General features: G+C 51.0%; 1 protein-coding gene across 1 annotated transcript in view; it reads right to left on the reverse strand.

Moving 5' to 3' along the window:
* The window catches only part of DLG5 (discs large MAGUK scaffold protein 5), a 123,319-nt gene that overhangs the window by 71,823 nt on the left and 30,571 nt on the right, over nt 1-20,925 (reverse strand). The window contains exon 2 of the mRNA XM_068547965.1: nt 3,764-3,832. Coding sequence (XP_068404066.1) covers nt 3,764-3,832 — 69 coding nt within the window. The remainder of the gene's footprint in view (nt 1-3,763; nt 3,833-20,925) is intronic.

The raw sequence follows: 20,925 nt of genomic DNA on the forward strand, positions 1-20,925 counted from the left end.
TTCTGGAGCCTGGAAACCTACATTTCTATCAAGTACCTGGGTGCTGCTGGTCCAGGGACCGCACTGCATGAGCCATGGTTTGGGCACAGACTAGTGACAGGGGACTGGGGACTGTGCTGAGGACCTTCTGGGGAAGGCTTCTTTGCTCGTCAGGAGACACAAGAGGAGACGGCCTCCTTCATCCTCTGGACCATTTGTGATGATGGAGATGTTCTTTTATCTGATCTGTCCAATACGGTAGCCACTAGCCACAGGTGCTACAGAACCGTGGTCCCCAACCTTTTTGGCACCAGGGACCGGTTTCGTGGAGGACAATTTTTCCACGGACCGGTGGCGGCAGGGGGCGGGAGATGGTTTCGGGGATGATTCAAGCGCATTACATTTATTGTGCACTTTATTTCTATTATTATTACACTGTAATATATAATGAAATAATTATATAACTCACCATAATGCAGAATCAGTGGGAGCCCTGAGCCTGTTTTCACTCGCCACTCACTGAGAGGGTTTTTTGTTTTGTTTTGTTTTGTTTGTTTATTTTTGGCTGCGTTGGGTCTTTGTTGCTGTGCGCGGGCTTTCTCTAGTTGCGGCGAGAGCGGGGGCTACTCTTCGTTGTGGTGGGCGGGCTTCTCACTGCAGTGGCTTCTCTTGTTGCGGAGCACGGGTTGTAGGCGTGCGGGCTTCAGTAGTTGTGGCGCACAGACTAGGTAGTTGTGGCACACGGGCTTAGTTGCTCCGCAGCATGTGGGATCTTCCCGGACCAGGGCTCGAACCCCTGTCCCCTGCACTGGCAGGTGGATTCTTAACCACTGCGCCACCAGGGAAGACCCACTGATAGGGTTTTGATATGAGTCTGCAAGCAACTGATTCATTATGGTCTCTGTGAGGTCAAACCTCTCTGCTAATGATAATCTGTATTTGCAGCCACTCCCCAGTGCTAGCAGCACCGCCTCAGCTCCATCTCAGACCATCAGGCATTAGATTCTCACACGGAGCGCACAACCTAGATCCCGCACGGGCGCAGTTCACAGTAGGGTTCGCGCTCCTATGAGAATCTAATGCCGCCGCTGATCTGACAGAAGGCGGAGCTCAGGCGGTAATGCAAGCGATGGGGAGTAGCTGTAAATACAGATGAAGCTTCACTTGCCCACCGCTCACCTCCTGCTGTGCGGCCCGGTTCCTAACAGGCCGCGGACTGGTATCGGTCCGTGGCCTGGGCGTTGGGGACCCCTGCTATAGAACACTTGAAATGTGGCTAGTGTAACTACTGAAACTAGTGATTTAAATTTTATTTCACGTTAATTCACTGGAATTTAAATAGCCACGTGTGGCTAGAGGCTCCCACCATGAACACTGTAGCCCTGGACACTGTCAGGTCTAGATGTGATGGCTGACCCCTGCCATCAGCCCAAGGGAAGACACCACACAGAGGCCCGCAAAGCCACACCCGATGTACTCAGCCCACCCTCAGCACAGTTACCACGTGAGATCACACATTTCTCTGCTGTCTAAGGCAGTATGAGTAGGTATTCCCTACTGCTGCAGCCAAAGGCCTTCTGGCCAATACAGCCACGGGGACATTCAAGTCAGCCTGCAGAAAAATGGGGTTACTCACCCCAAGGTCAACGTCAACTCTACACAGAAAAGCAAGAGAAGGAAAACTTGGCTACCAGTGAACTGGAGAGGTTTTGACCTGAAGGGATGCAACCAGGTCTTTGAGCATCCAAGATAGGGGCCCAGACAGTGAAGTACAGTAGAGCTCTGCTCGCAGCCTGCCTGCCAACAAGTATCCGGGGACACTGGTGACCCCTCCATCCCAAGGGCCAAAGGGTGGGTCACTGACACAATGCTCTTCCAAAGTATACGAAGGTCCAGCTGCACAAAAAAATACCTTCTTACTCAGGCCTGAAATTCCACCATTAACAATACCTGCTGTGGTTTAAACAATATCTTTCTCTAGAATCTCCTTTTAAAATGCAAATGCTCCTAGGAAAGGTAACACTTTAAGCCTTGAAGGGTCAATGTGAATGAGTTTGTCAGATATCAGATCATTGTACCTTGCTCCCAAGCGGAATATGGAGCCGGAAAAGGGTGAGGCCAAGAGAGGTGCCCTCAGAGCTCAACCAGCTCAGTTTTACAAAACCCCACATTACCGTTCCACACATCTTGACTGCCTGCCCGGCCCATGCACTTCCTGCAAGCCAGCCCCGTGTTCAAAATCCCAGCAGCCCCATCGTTCAATCCCTGTGTCTCACCAACCCAAAGCAGGCAGGACAAAGTGAACTGTGGTCCCAGCAGAGTCCTCCCTGAACCCTAGACAGGACGAGGCGACCTGTGAGGGGCTGAATTGTGCCCCACAAACAGATGATGAAGTCCTAATCCCCAGTAAATGTGAATGTGACCTTATTTGGAAATTCGGTCTTTAGAGATGATCAAGTTAAGATGAGGTCATACTGGAGTAGGGCGGGCCCCTAAACCAATGTGAATGGTGTCCTGTTTAAAAAAGGAAATTTGGAGACACACATAGAGAGAACACCATGTGAAAATGAAGGCAGAGACTGGGGTGATGCATCTACAAGCCAAGGAACATCAGAGATTGCCGGCACACAACCAGAAGGAGAAGAGGCCTGGAAAAGACCCGTTCCTGGTGCCTTCAGAGCACACCGATCTTAGACTCTGGCCTCCAGAATTGTGAGAGAATAAATCGCTATTGCGTAAGTCACTCAGTTTATGGCACTTTGCTAGGGCAGCCCTAGAAAACAAATACAGTGCCCCCTACTGGTACCCCTCTCATCACTCTGACCTCACTTACTGTATCTACTCATCTGACTGTCTCCCCAGTAGACCCTAAGATCCATGAGCACAGGGACCAGGTCTGCCTATTCACCACTATATTGCAAGCCCACTTCTGGCCCCCTGGAGGTGTTCTGTATGAGTCAAATTAACACGTAAGAGGCCTGCCCCTGGCAGGTTCTAGAATCTCAGGCACGAGACTTACCGTCTCTGAGTGTCCATTTCCCCATCTGTCTATTGGAGGAAATGGAAAGAATTGGACCAGATGATCTCTGTGAGCCCTTCGAACTCAAAAACTCTAGGACTCACCACTGAAGGTGTACCCATCCATCAAGGTCAAACCAGGACACAGAGCTACACTAGGGCATTAAATAGAGGGCATGTGACACAGAAGATGGGCCACAGAGGCACGGGAAGACTGGGAGACTATGACAACCTTCCTCTGGGATGTCTTCAGTGAAGTGACAGCAGGGCCGGCCTCCCTCCATGGGCTCCTGGGACCCATGTCCAGAGATACACCGAATTCGGCATGGACTGGCGACTCCTGCCCCAAGACAACACTCCCGGTGGGCCACTCCTGCTCACAAACGACAGTCCCCAAAGGGGCCAGTCTCTTGGATAGTGGTCACTGTGTACTACGAGGCCTGGGGGTGGGAGGCAATGGGCTCTCTGAGAAGTGCTATGCCCTGACAAAGTGAAGAAATGGTGACACAGGTCCCTCTGTGTCATGCACCTGTGCATGCACCTCCCTCCTAACACCAGGAACAGCGTTCTGCCCTCCTCCATTAAGAGGACGTGCTGATGAGAGAAAATGTGAATGGAACCAACGGAAGATGACTCCATGAATGATCTGACAGGTGCGGGCCAACTTTCCCACCCCATGCACCCAGCGCCGCCCCAGCTCATACCCAGACCCCCGACCGGCCGGTGTCCTCCAGGAAGGAGGGGTGCCCAGGAAGGTGGTACTCACCCACACTGCTGAGGGAGCTGCTGCTCTCTGAGTCTGAGGGCATGATGGACAAGACACTGTAGGTGGAGCCTGGAGACAGAAAGAGAGGCCATTTGTTACTAACCCCAAAGGGATTTCTCATCTTATACCCCAAACCACTGTCAGACCAAATGACTTCAGTCGGCACCAGGCTGAGAACCAGCACCACATGGGGTACCAGACATCGGAACCACAGGCTGGGCAGGGGAGGTGCGGTCAGCAGGATCTAGCCTTTGGTGCTTCTGCCTCACTTTCGGCCACCCTCCGACTGATCTACGCACGGGCAGCGGGGAGCTTGGAGTCAGCCAGCTGGCTTCTTATTGGGACATGTGGAGAAGGGCTCAGCAAGGGAGCAACATGCCCCAGGGCAACAAGGGGTCTGGGGATTTCCTACAGATTTGTTTCAGTGTGATTCTGGCTTCCGTACAGAGGGTAACAGAGCCTAAGGTAAACATCTCTGAACTCTCTGTTCTTTGTACCTGGCTGTTCTGCTCTTAGGTTCTAACTGTATTTAAGCTCAGTCCTTGATAATTTAGTCAGTGGCTGCCCCCCTTATTAAAAGTTACTGATAAAATTATAAGCAATCACACTGTCACCAAAGCTAGGGAGTAACATGCTTTGTTTTTGTTTTTCGTTTTTAATATTTATTTATTTATTTATTTTTGGCTGCATTGGGTCTTCTTTGCTGCGCATGGGCTTTTCTCTAGCTGCGATGAGCGGGGGCTACTCTTCGTTGCGGTGCGCGGGCTTCTCATTGCGGTGGCTTCTCTTGCTGCAGAGCACGGGCTCTAGGCGCACAGGCTCCAGTAGTTGTGGCATGCGGGCTCAGTAGTTGTGGCACACGGGCTCTGTTGCTCCGTGGCATGTGGGATCTTCCCGGACCAGGGATCGAATCCGTGTTCCCTGCATTGGCAGGAGGATTCTTAACCACTGCGCCACCAGGGAAGCCCCATGTTTTGTTTTGTTTTGTTTTGTTTTGGGGGGGCGGCAGGTGTTGACACTTGTTATTAACTCCTGGTGGCAGCCACACAACCACCACGGTTTGGTTTGCATTCAAATATCTTCAAAGCCAGGATGTTACCTGCCCGGCATCAGGAAAAACCTCTGGGTCAAGAAACCCAGCTCTGAGTGCAGTTCTTGTCCACGTGCAAGTAGCTGGCCAGTGGCCTCAGTTTTCTGGATCTGTGTTTCTCAGTCTGTAACATGAAGGGGTTCAACCACATGGCTCACAAGGTCCTTTCCCCTGTCCCATTTCAGAGATTACATTTTCCATGATTAATGGAAACAAAGGTGTGCTTTGCTTATCAAGACTACAGATGACACAAAAGTTAAGAGGGCAGGCGAACCCCAACCCAGAGGCTGAATGGGAGTCGAAAAAAGCACAACATGCAGAGATGGTGGGTCAAATAAAACAAGACAATGGGAAGAACGCAATGTTTTGCTCTTAGAACCGAAAGAACTGTACAATGAAGGTGTGTGTGTACTGGGCAGAGTGAGTGAGCCAGAGATGAGATTTTTGCAATAAAGCCTTTGAATGAGGCTTAGGGCTTTGGTGTCAGAAAGAAGCCGAGAACTAATGAGACCTTGGGCTCCAGGACCAGAAATGTGGGGTCAAATTTAAGGAGTTCTCTCTGATCTCAACTCTCGACTAGCTACCCTACACCTGCACACCCTCAGAAAGAAGGAAAGAAAGAAAAGAGATAAAGGGATGGGGTAAGCAGGGGAGAGGGAGAGGAGGAGGGAAACTCATGGACGGGGGGAGGGAGCAGTGCACCAGGGGACAGGGGAGACCCCGAAGGGAAGGGGAAGATGTGGGGGGAAAGATGAAGACCACATAGAGGGCAGGGAAACAGACAGCCCTGGCATAAGAGTCAGCATGCAGGGGAGCTAGCTGGTGTACCCACCAGAGAGGCAGAGAGATGAAAGGAGAGAGGAAAAAAAAAGAAAACCAGAAAAAGGGACTTTGGTAATGGCAAGAAGTGGGACAGTGGCCAGGAATGGCCGGTGGCCTCATTATCACATTTTCCAAGAACCTCTTAAGAACCTCTGGGTGTCTGGCGTGGATGGAAGAGGAAGGCTCAGGGAGTGGGCAGGACTGTCCGAAGGGATGCAACTTGTTCGACTGGCCTACGGCAGCAGCCCTGACACAGCTGGTGGGCGCAGGTCAGGAAGGGGGCCTAAGGGTCAGTGCTGCCTCGGTCTAAGAAGACCTGGGTGGTGGGGGGCTCCCACGACACATTCACTCCACGCACACCTGGCAGAGACATCAGAGGTGGCACCTGCACATCATCTGAAGGGAGACGGAACCAGAAAACCCCGTACAGCCCTGAAAGTCCTTGATCCTACTAAAAAATAAGTAAGCAGTGTTCAGTGAGATATCGCCTGTATTTAAGTTCAATCAACGCTACTCATCTTGCTGCCCCTTCCACATCTCTGCGTTTTTGTCTCAACAATGAGCATCACGAACTTCTCAAAGCATCTCTCTTCCCATATCATAAACATTAAGCATTGCATAAAGATCCATGAAATAAAGTCAGGTGCAATTCAGCCAATCCATCGGTATCTCCAAAAAACAAGAATGTTAACACGAAGCCTATGTTCTAAACTCAACTGCCATTTTCTTAATAATTTTTCGTTGTTGTCACGTGAGGGCAAGGAAGGCTAGCCGGTTGGTGTGTTGGTGGATTGTTTTTGAAAGACGCCTGCTCAAAAAAGCGGGCACGAATACACTGTCCCACTCACACCTCTGAGATGTGAGCTCAGCCCAGCCCCGCTTGCGACACCACAGCCAGCACTCTGGCGGATGCTCCCTGCACAACGCCTCGCCTCTTTCTCACTATTGGCATCAGCAGCGCCCCATCTTCCAGTAAACCGCCCCTCCCCTTCAAATCATCTCTCTCCTCCCCCGTGGCAAATTTCCACTGCTAATTAAACTTGGCAGACACCCTTCTCTCTCTCCTCCCACCTCCCCCCTGGCGGGGAGGAGTCAACTGGCCAACCAACACACTCTGTTCCTCTTCCCTGTCCCCTACATCCTGACAGGGCTCTGGGGCCTGACCCAGGGGCGGTGTGACATCTTTTCGGCATCTCTGGGCATCACCTCCCCCGAGTCGGCTGGCAGGGCTCCTGGGAGCTGGGGTGGGGGGGGGGCGGGTGGTGACAGGGAACGGTTAAAATTGGACAAGGCCCAGTTTCTACGATGTTCCCAGGGCCTTAGACGTCATTCGGGGGAAAAAAAGGCCCGAAGACGACGCTGTCTTGGTTATGCTTTGTCTCTGCAGCTATTGTTGTCTTAAAAAGCCTGTGTGGTCAGGACTGTCGGGAAAAGGCAAAAGGAGTCGCTTTCCTCCGAAGTCATGCAGTATCCTTTCAAAGCGATGGCTTCTGAGAGGTGGGACGGTCGTCATCTACCCCTAGGATTTCACAATCCAATCTGGAGCCTGACAGAGGTCCCATCTCAATGCGCACACTCTCCTGCCCCGCACAGCCCCTCACCCTTGACCATGTGGGAGCTCCCCTGAAGGCACCTGCACCCCGACCCGGGACCTAAGGCACACCCTGCACATCACACACACAGAGGCCTGGATGAACGAGGGCCGGCCTCCTCTGCCCCCACTGCCTCCCCCTGAGCCCCACAGGGCAGCAGGACCGTCACCACAAATTCAGACAAGCCTATGCAGAGGTCCAGAGAGGACCCAGAGAAAGTCATGTGATTGGGAAACGTTTCCAGAAAAGGAGAGCAGAGGGACTTCCCTGGTGGTCCAGTGGTTAAGACTCCACACTCCTGATGCAGGGAGCCCGGGTTCGATCCCTGGTCAGGGAACTAGGTGCCGCATGCCTCAACAAAAAGATCCCACATGCTGCAACTAAGACCCAGCGCAGCCAAATAAACAAATATTTAAAAAAAAAAAAAGAAAAGAAAAAGAAAAAGAGAGCAGAGCAGGAGCCCAGGTTTTCATGGTCATGTGAAGCAGAGTGATAATACAGGGGGTTCTCTACCATAGCAATAACCTGCGGCCCCGGTCAAGGTGCAGGTTCTGACTGGGCAGATTAGGGTGGGGCCTGAGACTCTGCATTTCCAACAAGCCCACAGTGGGTACTGAAAGCAAGGTACCAAGGCTGACCCAAGCCAGCAGGTGGCATGTACATGGACACCATGGCAGAAGCCCCGGGAGAGAGCTGGCAGACTCCCTGGGACTGGCCTGGGCCACAAGCATTGTCTGCGTTGTTCCCAAAAGGCCGCCCCCTGCTAATTGTGTTTACTCGGTGACTCAGCCCCACTGGGTCATGGAGACCACTTCAAAGAACTTCCAGTAAAATCACCCAAGCGATAACAGAACGCCCAGCCCTCCAAGGCCCCATCCCGTGGCTGCGGGGCCCCTAACACACCCCTCCATTCACCTGGGGCTTGTAAAGGCCCCAGTGACTCACACTTCCTCCCCATGAAACCGCCACGCTGAAGGGGCTTGTTCCAGCCCCAAGCCAGCACGCAGAGTCCTCTCTGTGCTCCAGCCTGTGGCGCTGCCCTGAGACAGCTCTGGGCGCTGGGAGGACATGCACTTCCCGCGAGCACCGGGGAAGGAGGGAGAAGCAAGCCGCTCTTCCCCGGGGGCTGTGTGACAGGGCGGGGAGGTGCTGCCTGGGCGGTGGCGGGGTGGGGCAGTCACCACCAGGCCACCTGTCCCACCCCGGAACCATCCTCCAGCTCAGAGCTGACCCCCCTCGGACGGCTGAGGGTGCCCAGTCACTCTAGTACCCACACGTGTCCATCGGGGTCCTGGCACGTGGCTGAGCCCTGCGAGCTCAGGAGGCTACTCACCTGCTGTGAGACTCTGTGCAAGTCCCTTCCCCTCTCTGAGCCTGTGGCCCTCGTCTGCAAATCGAGGCAGCAGTGACTAGAATACTGACAGGTTGCCAGCCTGCTTGGGTTCAACCCTCAACTCTGCCACTTAGCAGCTGTGTACCCTCGGGTAAGTCACTCAGCCTCTCCCCGCCTCCATGTGCTTATCTGCAAAATGGGATAACAGGAGTACTAACCCCACAGAGGATCAACTGAGTTAATACGAAAAGGGTTTGACACAGCACCGGGCACGGCCAGTGCTCGAAGTGTTAGCTGCTGCTCCTACGGTCAAACCAGACCTTCCGACCCTGCCGCCCTCAATCCTTTGGTTACCCAAATGGAAAGCTGTCTTTCAGAAAGCTGTCCACCAGAGTGACGAGGCTGCACAGTCCACGATGACAAACCACTGGACCGTATGGCACTAACAACAACAATACCAGAAATAATAATAGCAGCAGCTAATAGGCACTGAGCCCTACTGAGTGCCAGGACGTACTAGACTCTGCATGTGTTGTCTCAGTTAAGTCCCACACCAACCCTGAGGTTGTCATTACGCCGGTTGTGCAGAGGAGGAAACTAAGGGTTAGAAAAATTAAGTAACTTGCTTAAGGTCATGGGAGAGCCACTAAGGGGGCGAATAGGATACAAACCCAGGCAGTCTAGCCCAAAGCCTGTGCTCCTGATCCCTATACACAACACTGCTGCCCAGCTCTAAAGGTCTAGCAGTCCAGGGGGACTTCACGGAGGAAGGGGCCTGGAGCTGGCCCTGGAGGACGGTGGACTTGGACAAGCACCAAGAAGCCAGATCAGCCTGGAGGAGATGTAGGCAGAACCCATCCACCTGTGCAAGTGAGAAGTATTAGAGCAGGGCCACTCCTGCCCAGAGCCTCCCAACCTGGAGCCCCCAGCGTAGGCTTGTCCCCTCCCTGTTCTCCTCCCCACACCGAGACACTCAACAGACACTGTGAGCTGAGTGGGGCTTGGGGACTAAAAGTGGGAAGAAAGAAAAAGGGGTGAGCCATGGCTTTATGGCCCTGACACATGCTGCTACTTCCTGCCCACCCCAACACCCATGACCGTGCTGGGTACAGAGGCACTCGACTCCGTGAGCCACAGACATGAGAAGGAGGCAAGAGGGTGAAAACTGCTATGTGCTGAGCTCACCTCCCTGGCTTCTACGGGATCTCGGGAGGTGCTGGGAGGGTGGCTCCTTTGGCTATGGGAAGCCCTCTTGCAGAATCACGGTTCAGTGCAGCCATGCCCCTCCCTAGGGCCTCAGCTTCCTCCCCTTTAACAACATGGCCCCAGACGGTGGACACTGAGACCCACAGTTGGAGGTTGACAGGCCCCGATACTTCAGGAGGCAGGGGGTGAAATTCCGTGGCCCTGGAATGGAGCAGCCACGAAGCCTGCCGCATCAATCAAGAAAGTCCTGCTTCAAGCAGCTGACACGCCCACCTCAGGGTGGGAAAGCATCCTCCCCCAGACATGCAAAGGGAGGCTGATGCCTCCTGGCCAGGCTGGAGGACAGTTGTCACCTGACCTAGAAGACCCAGGAGGTGGCCCAAAACAGGGTCTGTAGGGCTCCACGGGAGGGAGGCTGGGCGGCCATCATTTATGCCCTAGAGGGTGGGGAGGAGACTGGGGCAGACTTCAAGGGTCTCCTACTAAGATGCAATGATGTAGGGGGGCATGTTCATCATCAATGAACACGGCCACACCTGACAGGCACCCCCAAAACAGATGACAGTGCAGGAGGAACCGGCCACAGTGTCACTGCCCTGCTACCCTCACGAGAGCTCATGACGCTAGCATAGCAGCAAATAGGACACACCGAGATGGGACAGGAAACAGAGCAGCACAGGCAGCCAAGCTTCCATTAATCCTGCAGCCAGACATCCCCCGGTGGGCGCATGTGCCCTGGAATAAACTTCTGACCAGCACCAGGAGTCACGACAGACTGGCTCCCTCCTGCTCTCCATCTGGACTCCCTCTCCACGACTCAGTAAAGGGAGAAAAGGCTACCTCCTCTTGCACGGACTGTGACCAAGCAGCATGTGCTGCCCTCCACCATCACAGCTGTTGGTACAAGTGCAGGCTCTGGGCCACACCACCTGGGCTCAGGCCTGCCACCAACAGCTGCGTGACCTTGAGCAAGCTGCTTCCACTTTCTGCGCCTCACTTCCTGGTTTATGAAATAGGAAGAATGATGGGCTATGAGGACTGAATGAGGACCGAGCCAGGCACACAGACAAGCGCTCCATAAACGTTAGCTCTTGTTCTTGTTATCTGACCCTCAATCATGAGTGTCCCTGCCCAATATCTGAATCCAGCCCTGCTTTGCCTTTGTTTTCTTCCCCTCAGGATAAGGAGGGCTCCCCTCCCCACCTTCCACCATTCTGCCTGGCCACGGCCAATTCCAAGCCAGCCCACTTCTCTTCCGGGTCTCTTGTTCTCTGATTCAAACAGAACAAGCCAGAGTGCTCACTGTGTGCTGGGATAACACCAGGCCACGCCCCGACCTTCTCATGACCCTCAACGCAACCTGCAAATAACATGGGCATGGGTCAGCCCTTCAAGAAAGATGAAGTTGACGGCGCTCTGCACAAGACACCACCCCTTGGTAGGCATGTCTGCCCTGGGAACACAAAGCCCATTCCTCCACCAAATGCTTAGTGAACAAACTAGGGATGCAGCAGAGAACAAGACAGAGTCCCTGCCCTCATGGAGCTCACAGGAGTGCGGGTGGGAGAGAAATAAACCAATACACAAATGCAAAATGCATCAGGTAGTAAGTGCTGTGAAGAAGAATACAGCAGAGTAAAATGGAGGGTGAGTGGGGCAGGGTGGAGAGGTGGCTACTGTGCTACAAGGGTCAGGAGAGGTCTCTCTGGTAGGCCACATCTGAACAGAGACCTGAAGGAGTCTGGAGGAAGCAAAGTGCTGGAGGAAGACTGTTCCAGGTAGAAAAACAGCAAGTGCAAAGGCCCCAGGGTCAGACCGGAAAGTAGGCAAGGACGTGACACCCCAGGCTGGGCAGGTCGGGGACATTCAGTCCACAAAGGCCAAAGAGGGCCACTGCAAAGGAAAGGTCTTGTCTTCATCAGCAATGAGCTGCTGTTCTGCCCCCTCTTCCCTCAACAGCAGCAGCACCGCTCCCTTACATGGTCTGTGTGGTGTCTTGACTATTACTCACCACCAAGGCAACTCAGTCTGTGTCCCCAGGACTCTGAGGTCACAGAGAACCGCTTACCTCCCCCGCCCCAATATCCGTGCTGAGTTTAAACCTACTAAGACCCCTGCCAAGGGGTGGGAGGTACAAAGTGGCTGTACAGTGAAAGGGCATGGGATCAGAAACTGGATGGGCCCGGGCTCTCCCTCATCTGGCCACATACTAAGGAACTCCAAATAGCCAAAACAATCTTGGAAAAGAAGAATAAAGCTGGAGGACTCATACTTCCTGATTGGTGACAAAGCTGCAGTAATCAAAATAGTGTGGTACTGGCTTAAAGGCAGACATACAGACCAATGGAACAGAACAGAGAGCCCAGAAACAAACCTTTGCATAATGGCCAAATAATTTTTGACAGGTGCTAAGACTATCCAATGAGGAAAGAACAGTCTTTTCAAGAAATTATGCTGGGAAAACCAGATATCCACATGCAAAAGGATGAATCTGGACACTTATCTAACACCACATACAAACATTAACTCAAAAGGAATCAAAGTCTTAAAGATAAAAGCTAAAACAACAGAACTGGACTTTCCTGGTGGCGCAGTGGTTAAGAATCCACCTGCCAATGCAGGGGACACGGGTTGGATCCCTGGTCCGGGAAGATCCCACATGCTGCGGAGCAACTAAGCCCGTGCGCCACAGCTACTGAGCCTGCGCTCTAGAGCCCGCAAGCCACAACTACTGAAGCCCGCGCGCCTAGAGCCCGTGCTCTGCAACAAGAGAAGCCACCGCAATGAGAAGCCCGCGCACCGCAACAAAGAGTAGCCCCTGCGCGCCGCAACTAGAGAAAGCCCGGGCACAGCAACGAAGACCCAACGCAGCCCAAAATGAATGAATTAATTAATTTAAAAAATAAAACTATAGAACTCTTAGAAGAAAATACAGGGCAAAGCTTCAAGACATTGAATTTGGCAATGATTTCTTGGATACGACACCAGAGACACAGCAACCAAAGAAAAAACAGACATACAGGACTTCATGAAAACTGTTAAATTTGTGAATGGAAAGACACTGTCAACAGAGTAAAAAAAGGCAACCCACAGAATCAGAGAAAATATTTGCAAATGGCATATCTGATAAGAAATTAACATCAGTATAGAGAACTCCTAAAACTCAACAACGAAAAAAAACGGATTCACAAATAGGCATGACTTGAGAGACTTCTCCAAAGAAGATATACAAAGAGCCAATAAGCACCTGAAAAGATGCTCAGTATCACTAGTCATTAGGGAAATACAAATCAAAACCACAATAAGATGCTATCTCATACTACTCAGGATGGCTACTGTCAAAAAGCCAGAAAATAGTTAAGTGTTGGTGAGGATGTAGAAAAACTGGAACCCTTGGGCACTACTGGTGGGAATGTAAAATGGTACAGCCACTGTGGAAACTAGTATGGCAGTTTCTCAAAAAATCAAAAACAGTATTACTATACGATCCAATACATCCACTTCTGGGCATATACCCCAAGAAACTGAAAGGAGGGTCTCAAAGAGATAATCCTATACCCATGTTCTTAGCAGCATCATTCACAATATCTAAAATGTATAAGTGGACTTCCCTGGTGGCGCAGTGGTTGAGAATCTGCCTGCCAATGCAGGGGACACGGGTTCGAGCCCTGGTCTGGGAAGATCCCACATGCCGCGGAGCAACTGGGCCCGTGAGCCACAACTACTGAGCCTGCATGTCTGGAGCCTGTGCCCCGCAACGGGAGGGGCCGCGATAGTGAGAGGCCCTCGCACCGCGATGAAGAGTGGCCCCTGCTTGCCGCTACTAGAGGAAGACCTCGCACAGAAACGAAGACCCAACACAGCCAAAAATAAATAAATAAATAAATAATAATTAAAGGTGCTAATAATTAAAAAAAAAAGACTTTAAAATGTATAAGTAACAGCTGTCCATTGATAGATGAAAAGATAAGCAAAATGTGATATATACATACAATAAAATATTATTCAGCCTTAAAAAGGTAGGAAATTTGGATATGTATCTATAATGTGGATGAATTTTGAAGACATTATGTTAAGTGAAATAAGCCAGTCACAGAGACACAAAAACTGTTTGATTCCATTTACATGAAGTACTTAGAGCACACAAAATCCTAGAGAGAGAAAGCAGAAGAGTGGTTGCCAGAAGCTGGGGTGGGGAGGGGGACATGGGGAGTTACCATTTAATGGGTATAGTTTCAGTTTTGCAAGATGAAGAGTTCTGGAGATAGATGGTGGTGATGGTAGCACACTATGAATGTTTTTAAAACCACTGAACTGTATACTCAAAATGGTTAAGATGGGGACTTCCCTGGCAGTCCAGCGGTTAGGACTCAGCTCTTTCACTGCCAGGTCCCGGGTTCGATCCCTGGTCGGGGAACTAAGATCCCACAAGCCATGTGGCAGGACCAAAAAAAAAAAAAGGTTAACATGGTAAATTTTATGTTTACCACAAAAAAAAATTGGGAGGAAAAAAAAAACCCAACACGGGTGGGGGGGGGGGCGGGGGGAGAGGCAAGGCCTTTATCTCCCTCCCTCTCGCCATTAAAGTAATCCAGAATCTTTGGGCCTTCAGAGTGATCCAAACCTCACCAAGCTTCACACAATCCTACAACGACTTTGAGCAAGTAAAGCCCCAGCTCCTCAGCCCTGGGACTCAAAAATGCCTGGGATTTTTGAGCACAGGAGTTAAGAGAGCAGCCATGAGCTTCAGGAAACTGTCTCCAGCATGTGAACAGGAGAGGTGGAAAGAGGGAAGACCTGGAAGTAAAGAAAACAGTTGGGATGCTCCCACAAGGGCTCCCCTGAACCAGTGGTCAGGGGTGCAAGCTGAGCGGTGACACAAGAGACTGCAGGGGTGGGGAGGATGGGAGGAGGATGCTGGGTTGGGGTGTGCGGGAAGGCACTGCAGTTAACGGAGGTGCAGAACTGAAGAAGGCTGGTGAAGAGAAATGAGGAGACACTGCTGAGGCTCAGGCTGAAGGTGCTAAAGGAAATCTCTGGGCAGGTGGCCTGCTGACGGTCGGAAACTGGAGTCTGGAGCTAGGGAGCAAGGTTCAGGCTAACCCAGTCCACTTGGGAGTCACCCCACAGAGCCTGGAGGATGTGAGTGACAAGCCCAGAGCGGCTCACTGGCAATGTGAAGCCCTTGGGTAAGAAAAAGGTGAGGGGAATGGGAGGGCCAGATCTAGGACTTCCTGAACAGCACCCACGCAGTAAGTATTGCTCTAAGCATATACAGGACAAAATCCTAGGACGTGCGACCTGTGAGGACAGGAGAAGGAATACGAATTTCAGGAAGAGACACACAAAGCCCACTCAGGGAGACAGGAGGAGTAAGAGAATTAAGTCTTCTAGAAGGCAATGGGGTAGAAAGTGGTCAGAGGGGCTGTTCTGCCACACCAAATGCTGCAATAGGACACAGAAGGCAAAGACACATTTGATTTGCACACCAAATGCTGCAACAGGACACAGAAGGCAAAGACACATTTGATTTGCACACCAAATGCTGCAACAGGACACAGAAGGCAAAGACACATTTGATTTGCACACCAAATGCTGCAACAGGACACAGAAGGCAAAGACACATTTGATTTGCACACCAAATGCTGCAACAGGACACAGAAGGCAAAGACACATTTGATTTGCACACCAAATGCTGCAATAGGACACAGAAGGCAAAGGTCAGTGATGCTCTGCTAATTAAGTAAGGCCATTGATTAGGCCATTGATAAGGCTGTGGTTTCTCCACCAGAATTGCAGGGCTTGGATTAGACCAGGAAAGGAAAGAGGTTCAACATGAATGGACTGCTATGTCTAGTGACAACGGCCTGCTGTGTTTAAGGAGTGTGAGGCCACACCTGTGCTCACTAGGAAGGGAGCCCAGGATGGAGTAGTGATGTGTGCCGAGGGCAAGACGAGGAGGCACGCATCACTCCTGGTCTGGGTGGCTCCTGAGGGCCAGCCCACCGACAGAAGCACTATTTCACGGCGCCCAGCCCTTGGCAAGCTTACTGTAACTGATTACTGATCAGAACTAACTCTAAAACCCAACTGGTTTCTCTAACATTCTTTAAACAGGCAGGACCGGAAGCGCCCTCACGAAAAATAAAAGGACAGTGATCTCTTCCCATCTATTCTTTTTCTGAGGCCCTGAGAAAGAGAGTGTAAAGAAGAGTTTGGCCCTTCAGGGAGGCTCTCAGAGGCCCAGCCCCAAGCAGATGATTTTCCCATCCAAGAAGAGCCCTGGGACACTTTTATGCACCCTTCCTCTTGGATAAGGTGACATCACCAGAAGGGTTCAACCTTATTTACACAATGCTTTTGTGGATTTTGAAAAGGTGACCTTCAGAAGCCGGTGAAAAAGAGTCCATTCCTGAGACCACAGGCACCTTTTACAGTGTTTTACAGAAAGGACAGCTGCACGCACTCACCTGCAGAAATCCACTCAGGTATCAAATGCTGTCACACCCAGAGCAGGGAGGAGGGCCTTGGGCAACAGACCCGCTGCACCAACACACTCAAGCAGTGAATGTTCCTTTTGCCAGCCACCCTACCCCACCAAATAAAGATGAAACACCGCCAGCATCCTTCTCACTAAACCCCCCACAACAAAGCCATCCACCATGTTCCAGTTTCACACCTATTCTTTCAGCAAATCCAGTGCTCACACTTACCTTAAGCTTGAGTGCATAACCAGTCGTCTACTCCACCGCTCAGAAAACGGGCCCATGGCCACTCTTTCCTCAAATGCAGAAAGAAGAGCCCCCCCTCACACCCCATCTCAGGCAAAATCTGGTCACACACTGTCTTCAAATTGTCCCCAGTCAGCCCCGGGAAATGCGGGAGACGATCAGAGAAGTACTTCAAATGCACAAATGTGGGTTATCTTTCACACACAGGCATTCCTCAGGAGAGAAAGTTGATCTTGATAACAAGAGAAGATATTTCACTATTTTGTGCAAGGAGAAAAAAAAATAAAATCCACATCCCTAACCACAGAGCGTAGCAAACGAAAGCAAAGCGCACCGGCTCCTGGAGCACTGGCCATCTGCAGGTGGCCCTGACAGCGCACACGCCCAGTGTCCTCCCGTCGACAGGAAACCCCGGCGCCGGCATCACTGTACCTGCCGTGCACAAGGCCCATGCTTAGTTAAAGCTTGAAGAGTAAGTACTGGATCCCCATTTTCAGTTACACTCCAGACTCCTCAGAGCTTACGGGGCCCCTATACTGCCCAGCCTTGATGTTCTGCAGATGTCCAGAGGAGATATGCCGAGCCAGGTCACATGGCAAGCTGAAGACGGTGCCAAGGCCAGCTTCAGGGCCCCTCATCACTACAGAACCGTGCATAATAGAGATAATTGCTGTGAAGGGCTGAACTGTCCTCTCCAAAATTCACATGTCAAAGTCCTAACCCCCCAGAATCTCAGCATGTGACTGTATTTGGAGAAAGGGTCTTCAAAGAGGTAATTAATAAATTAATACGAGGTCAGTAGGGTGGGCCCTAATCCTTCTAAGAAGAGCAAATTTGGACACAGACAGGCACACACACACACAGAGACCCTGTGAGGACACAGAGAGAAGACAGCCATCTACAAACCAAGGAGAGAGACAGGTCTCAGGAGAAACCAACCCTGCCGACACCTTGATCAGGGACTTCTAACCTCCAGGACTGTGAGACAATAGATGGCTGTCATTTGAGCCCCTACAGTCTGTGGTACTTTGTTACGGCAGCCCTAGCACACTAATCCAGTTGCTACCGTGCCAGGCTCTGTACAGCCCTTTCCAATACAGACATCATCCACAGTGAGAGCCGTGGAAAACCGTCAAATGCATATGCTATCCCACTTAAAATTCACAGCACTCCAGGAAAGAGGTACTGCTATCAGTCTCAATTTACAGACAAGGACCCTGAAGCTCAGAAAGACGAAGGAACTAGCCCTAGATTATTCAGCTAGACTTGGAACCAGATCTACTGACCTCTGAGCCCTGCACCTTTAACTACCCCTGAGCTGCCTCTTAAGCCAAACCCTGTTCCCTCTGCCTGTCCCCCACCCACTCAGCAGCCCCAGTATGATCCGAGTGGCCCTGCCCCTCCGGAGGACCACTGTATGAGACCACTGCCTTCCTCCCCACCCTCAGGCCTCCAGCATATACTTAAGGGAACTCCACGTTCTACCATGAATAGTTTTGGAATCTTTTCTTTCTTTTTCTTTTTTAAATGAGTATTGCTTTGATATTCAGAAAAAAAATTCTTAAAAAGTTAAGTTAATGAATTCTATAGAATTTTCAGCCTGTGCGCAAATAAATAGATGATCAAAAGGGGTATCTTTGGAAACACAATTAAGAATAAAAAGGAAAAAAAAAATGCAAGCAGCCCTTGCCAGCGTCCCATCAGCCAAGATGAGATAAGGGACTCATGGGGCAGAAATAAGACCGCCACGGCCAATAATCCCAGTCAGGCCATCTCCAGAAAATATCTATTTTTAAAAGCATGTTCCATTTCATCACATTTCAGAAAAACAAAGAGGAGACCTTGAGGGGCAGACAAGCAGGCTCCGAAGCGACACGCAGCACGCACGCTTACAGCAGCGGCGAGGTCGCCTGTGGCCAGCCAGCGATTTTCATCTGAAAAATGCGAATCTCCAGTGACAGATGGAGCTCAGATACAGAGCTACCATCAGCATGCAGCCCAACAAAGTGCCAATTTTCATATTTCCAAGGGCCTGCTGGGCCCCCAACTTCTTAGTTTAAATGGAAACTGTCAGACAGGATTTTGTGCAAACATGCGCTTTCCTTGGGGGCAAACATTCTGAGTCTACAACCTGTTCTTTCATTTTCCAAGCTTTTTGTCCATGGCAACAACATCAAAGATGAGAGAGGCGGGTGGGGAGGGCTGTCGGGAGCACCAGAGAACAGAGCAAATACAAAGTGCAGGAAGAGCCAACTGAATTACCAGGAGGTGAAATGCAGCAGGAGCCTCTTTGCTCTGACCCTGGCTGTCCATCACAGACAAATGACAGGGCTGGGTCCACGTGGGAAGAGAACTCCCCCCTTCTGCAGCTCCTGTGTGGGTGTCCCAGTCTGTGTTAGCAGTTTCCCTCCAGATGATCTACAAGGTCGTGGAGAGAGCAATGACACGACAGAATATGCAAAAGAAAAAAAAAAATTTGCAGTGGAGGGCCCCTATGCCAACAGTGAAAGCACAATTCCCATATTCCCATATGAATAGGATCAGATGAGTGGGTTAAAAGTATTACTAATACTCATGGGCAAAGCTGTTGGACACAGTTTTAGTTAACAATACCGATTCTTCTGGAACGACTTTAAAGGGCCAGTAGCTTTTTCATTCTAAGATCATTCACTGGAGCCTCTTTAAATACTCTCAAATGACAGGCTTGTGCCCAAATCCACCTTTACACCATCGGTGTGCTTCAAGCAGATGAAATTCTGAGGCAAGGACATCTGTAAGGACCATTCCAGCCCCTGTTACTAAATCATCTTCCTCTCAAGTTTGATGCACTAAACCCCATTAAACCGAGTCACCTAATACTGATCAAGTTCCTTTGAGATGTGTGTTTGGGGTTTGTGTTTGGTGGGGAGTGATGGAGAGATTCCCTCAAGATAACTGAGGAAGAACTGCCAAAACTGAAGTATTTCAATCTTCCAAAGTCTCGTTTCCCCTCTGTGTTTGCATCTCAAGGAGACATGATGAAAACCTAGCCAAGAAGAAGGATCACAACCCCTCAAGGATCATAACCTCCTGGGCCTGGGCCAGGCAGAAGAATCAGTGAAGTCTCTTGATACAGGCACGATAAAAACACCAGGAAACACTGCCTTTAACAGCAACCAAAAAGGGAGAGAAGCAGTCCCTGCAACTCTGTCCCCTGCACCATCAAGAAAACTGGAGCCTGTTGCAGGCCTCCCAGCCCAGGGCCCCGCCCCAGGGCCCCAGCCAGCCTGGTAGCCTGCGTGTGCAGCCACCTCACCCACGCTGATGGCCACTCTGTCCACTAGCTCACCACAAAGGCCACTTGTTTCCCATGAGTGCCCAGAACAGTGGCTCAACCAGTTGGCCCAGTCGGGGACTGTGGTTCTGGTGGATGGGTGATGACAAGGGCTGCTCTGACCTCAGCAGACAATTAGCAAGGTAGTGTTGAGTTACTAAGTTCTGGCAGGTCACCTACCAGGCTGGGAGACTGTGTAGGATTTGGCTTGCAGACCCAGGAAGGGGTCAGGCAAGGTCAGCTGCAGGCTAATTCATCTCCGTTTCTGTCCCTCTAGAAAAATGGAGGGACAGAAACTAAGCATTATTTCCTCTGACCCTGGGGGGGGGGGGCAGGAGAAGAAAGGTGGGTCACAAGGAATTTAGCACTTGTCACATGAGACCTTGTCACATGAGGTCTTAGAGCACAGGATATAGGAGGACAGCCCTCCAAGGAGGTGTTTGTAAATCTGGGAACATGGCTCAGTGGACATACGATGGGGAGGGGCACTACTGACCGCCAGTGGGTGGGGGCCAAAGATAATGAACATCTTAAAAGTGCAGAAAAATCCAAAACCCAATAGCATCCACTAGACACGCTGAAAGTCGGTTCCATCTATCTTGGCTGTTCTAACCATACCTGAACCACGGTATTTGGCAGAAAACCACAACAAATGTGGGAGGTGGGAAAGAACCAAGAGTTGCAAGAAGGAAACTGTACAAGGTCTGGAGGAACAGACTACCATCTTTACATAGCCAAATGGTGATGATGAGAAAAAGGGAAAACTCAGAGACAGTTTAGGGCCAAAACACCAAAAGGTAAAAAGTGGCTGGATTTACCCATAGAAAAGGCAAGCAGCTTCTTAGAGTGGGGTGCTCCCATCACTGCTGACACTGAGCTGCAGCAGGATGGCCACCCACCAGGACTACAGATGTCTTTGGCTGGTGGACACTCTTGACTATGAGACCCACTCAGGTGTCCACGTCCACCTGACCTACCTCCACAGCCCCTCACCAGTCACTTCTTGCTACTGCCACCATCCTGGGGACACCTCTCCCAGCTCAACTGCTTCTTCCACCTCCCAACTCACCTTGAG

The sequence above is a fragment of the Eschrichtius robustus genome, chromosome 7, assembly GCF_028021215.1.
Source record: "Eschrichtius robustus isolate mEscRob2 chromosome 7, mEscRob2.pri, whole genome shotgun sequence".
NCBI lineage: Eukaryota > Metazoa > Chordata > Mammalia > Artiodactyla > Eschrichtiidae > Eschrichtius > Eschrichtius robustus.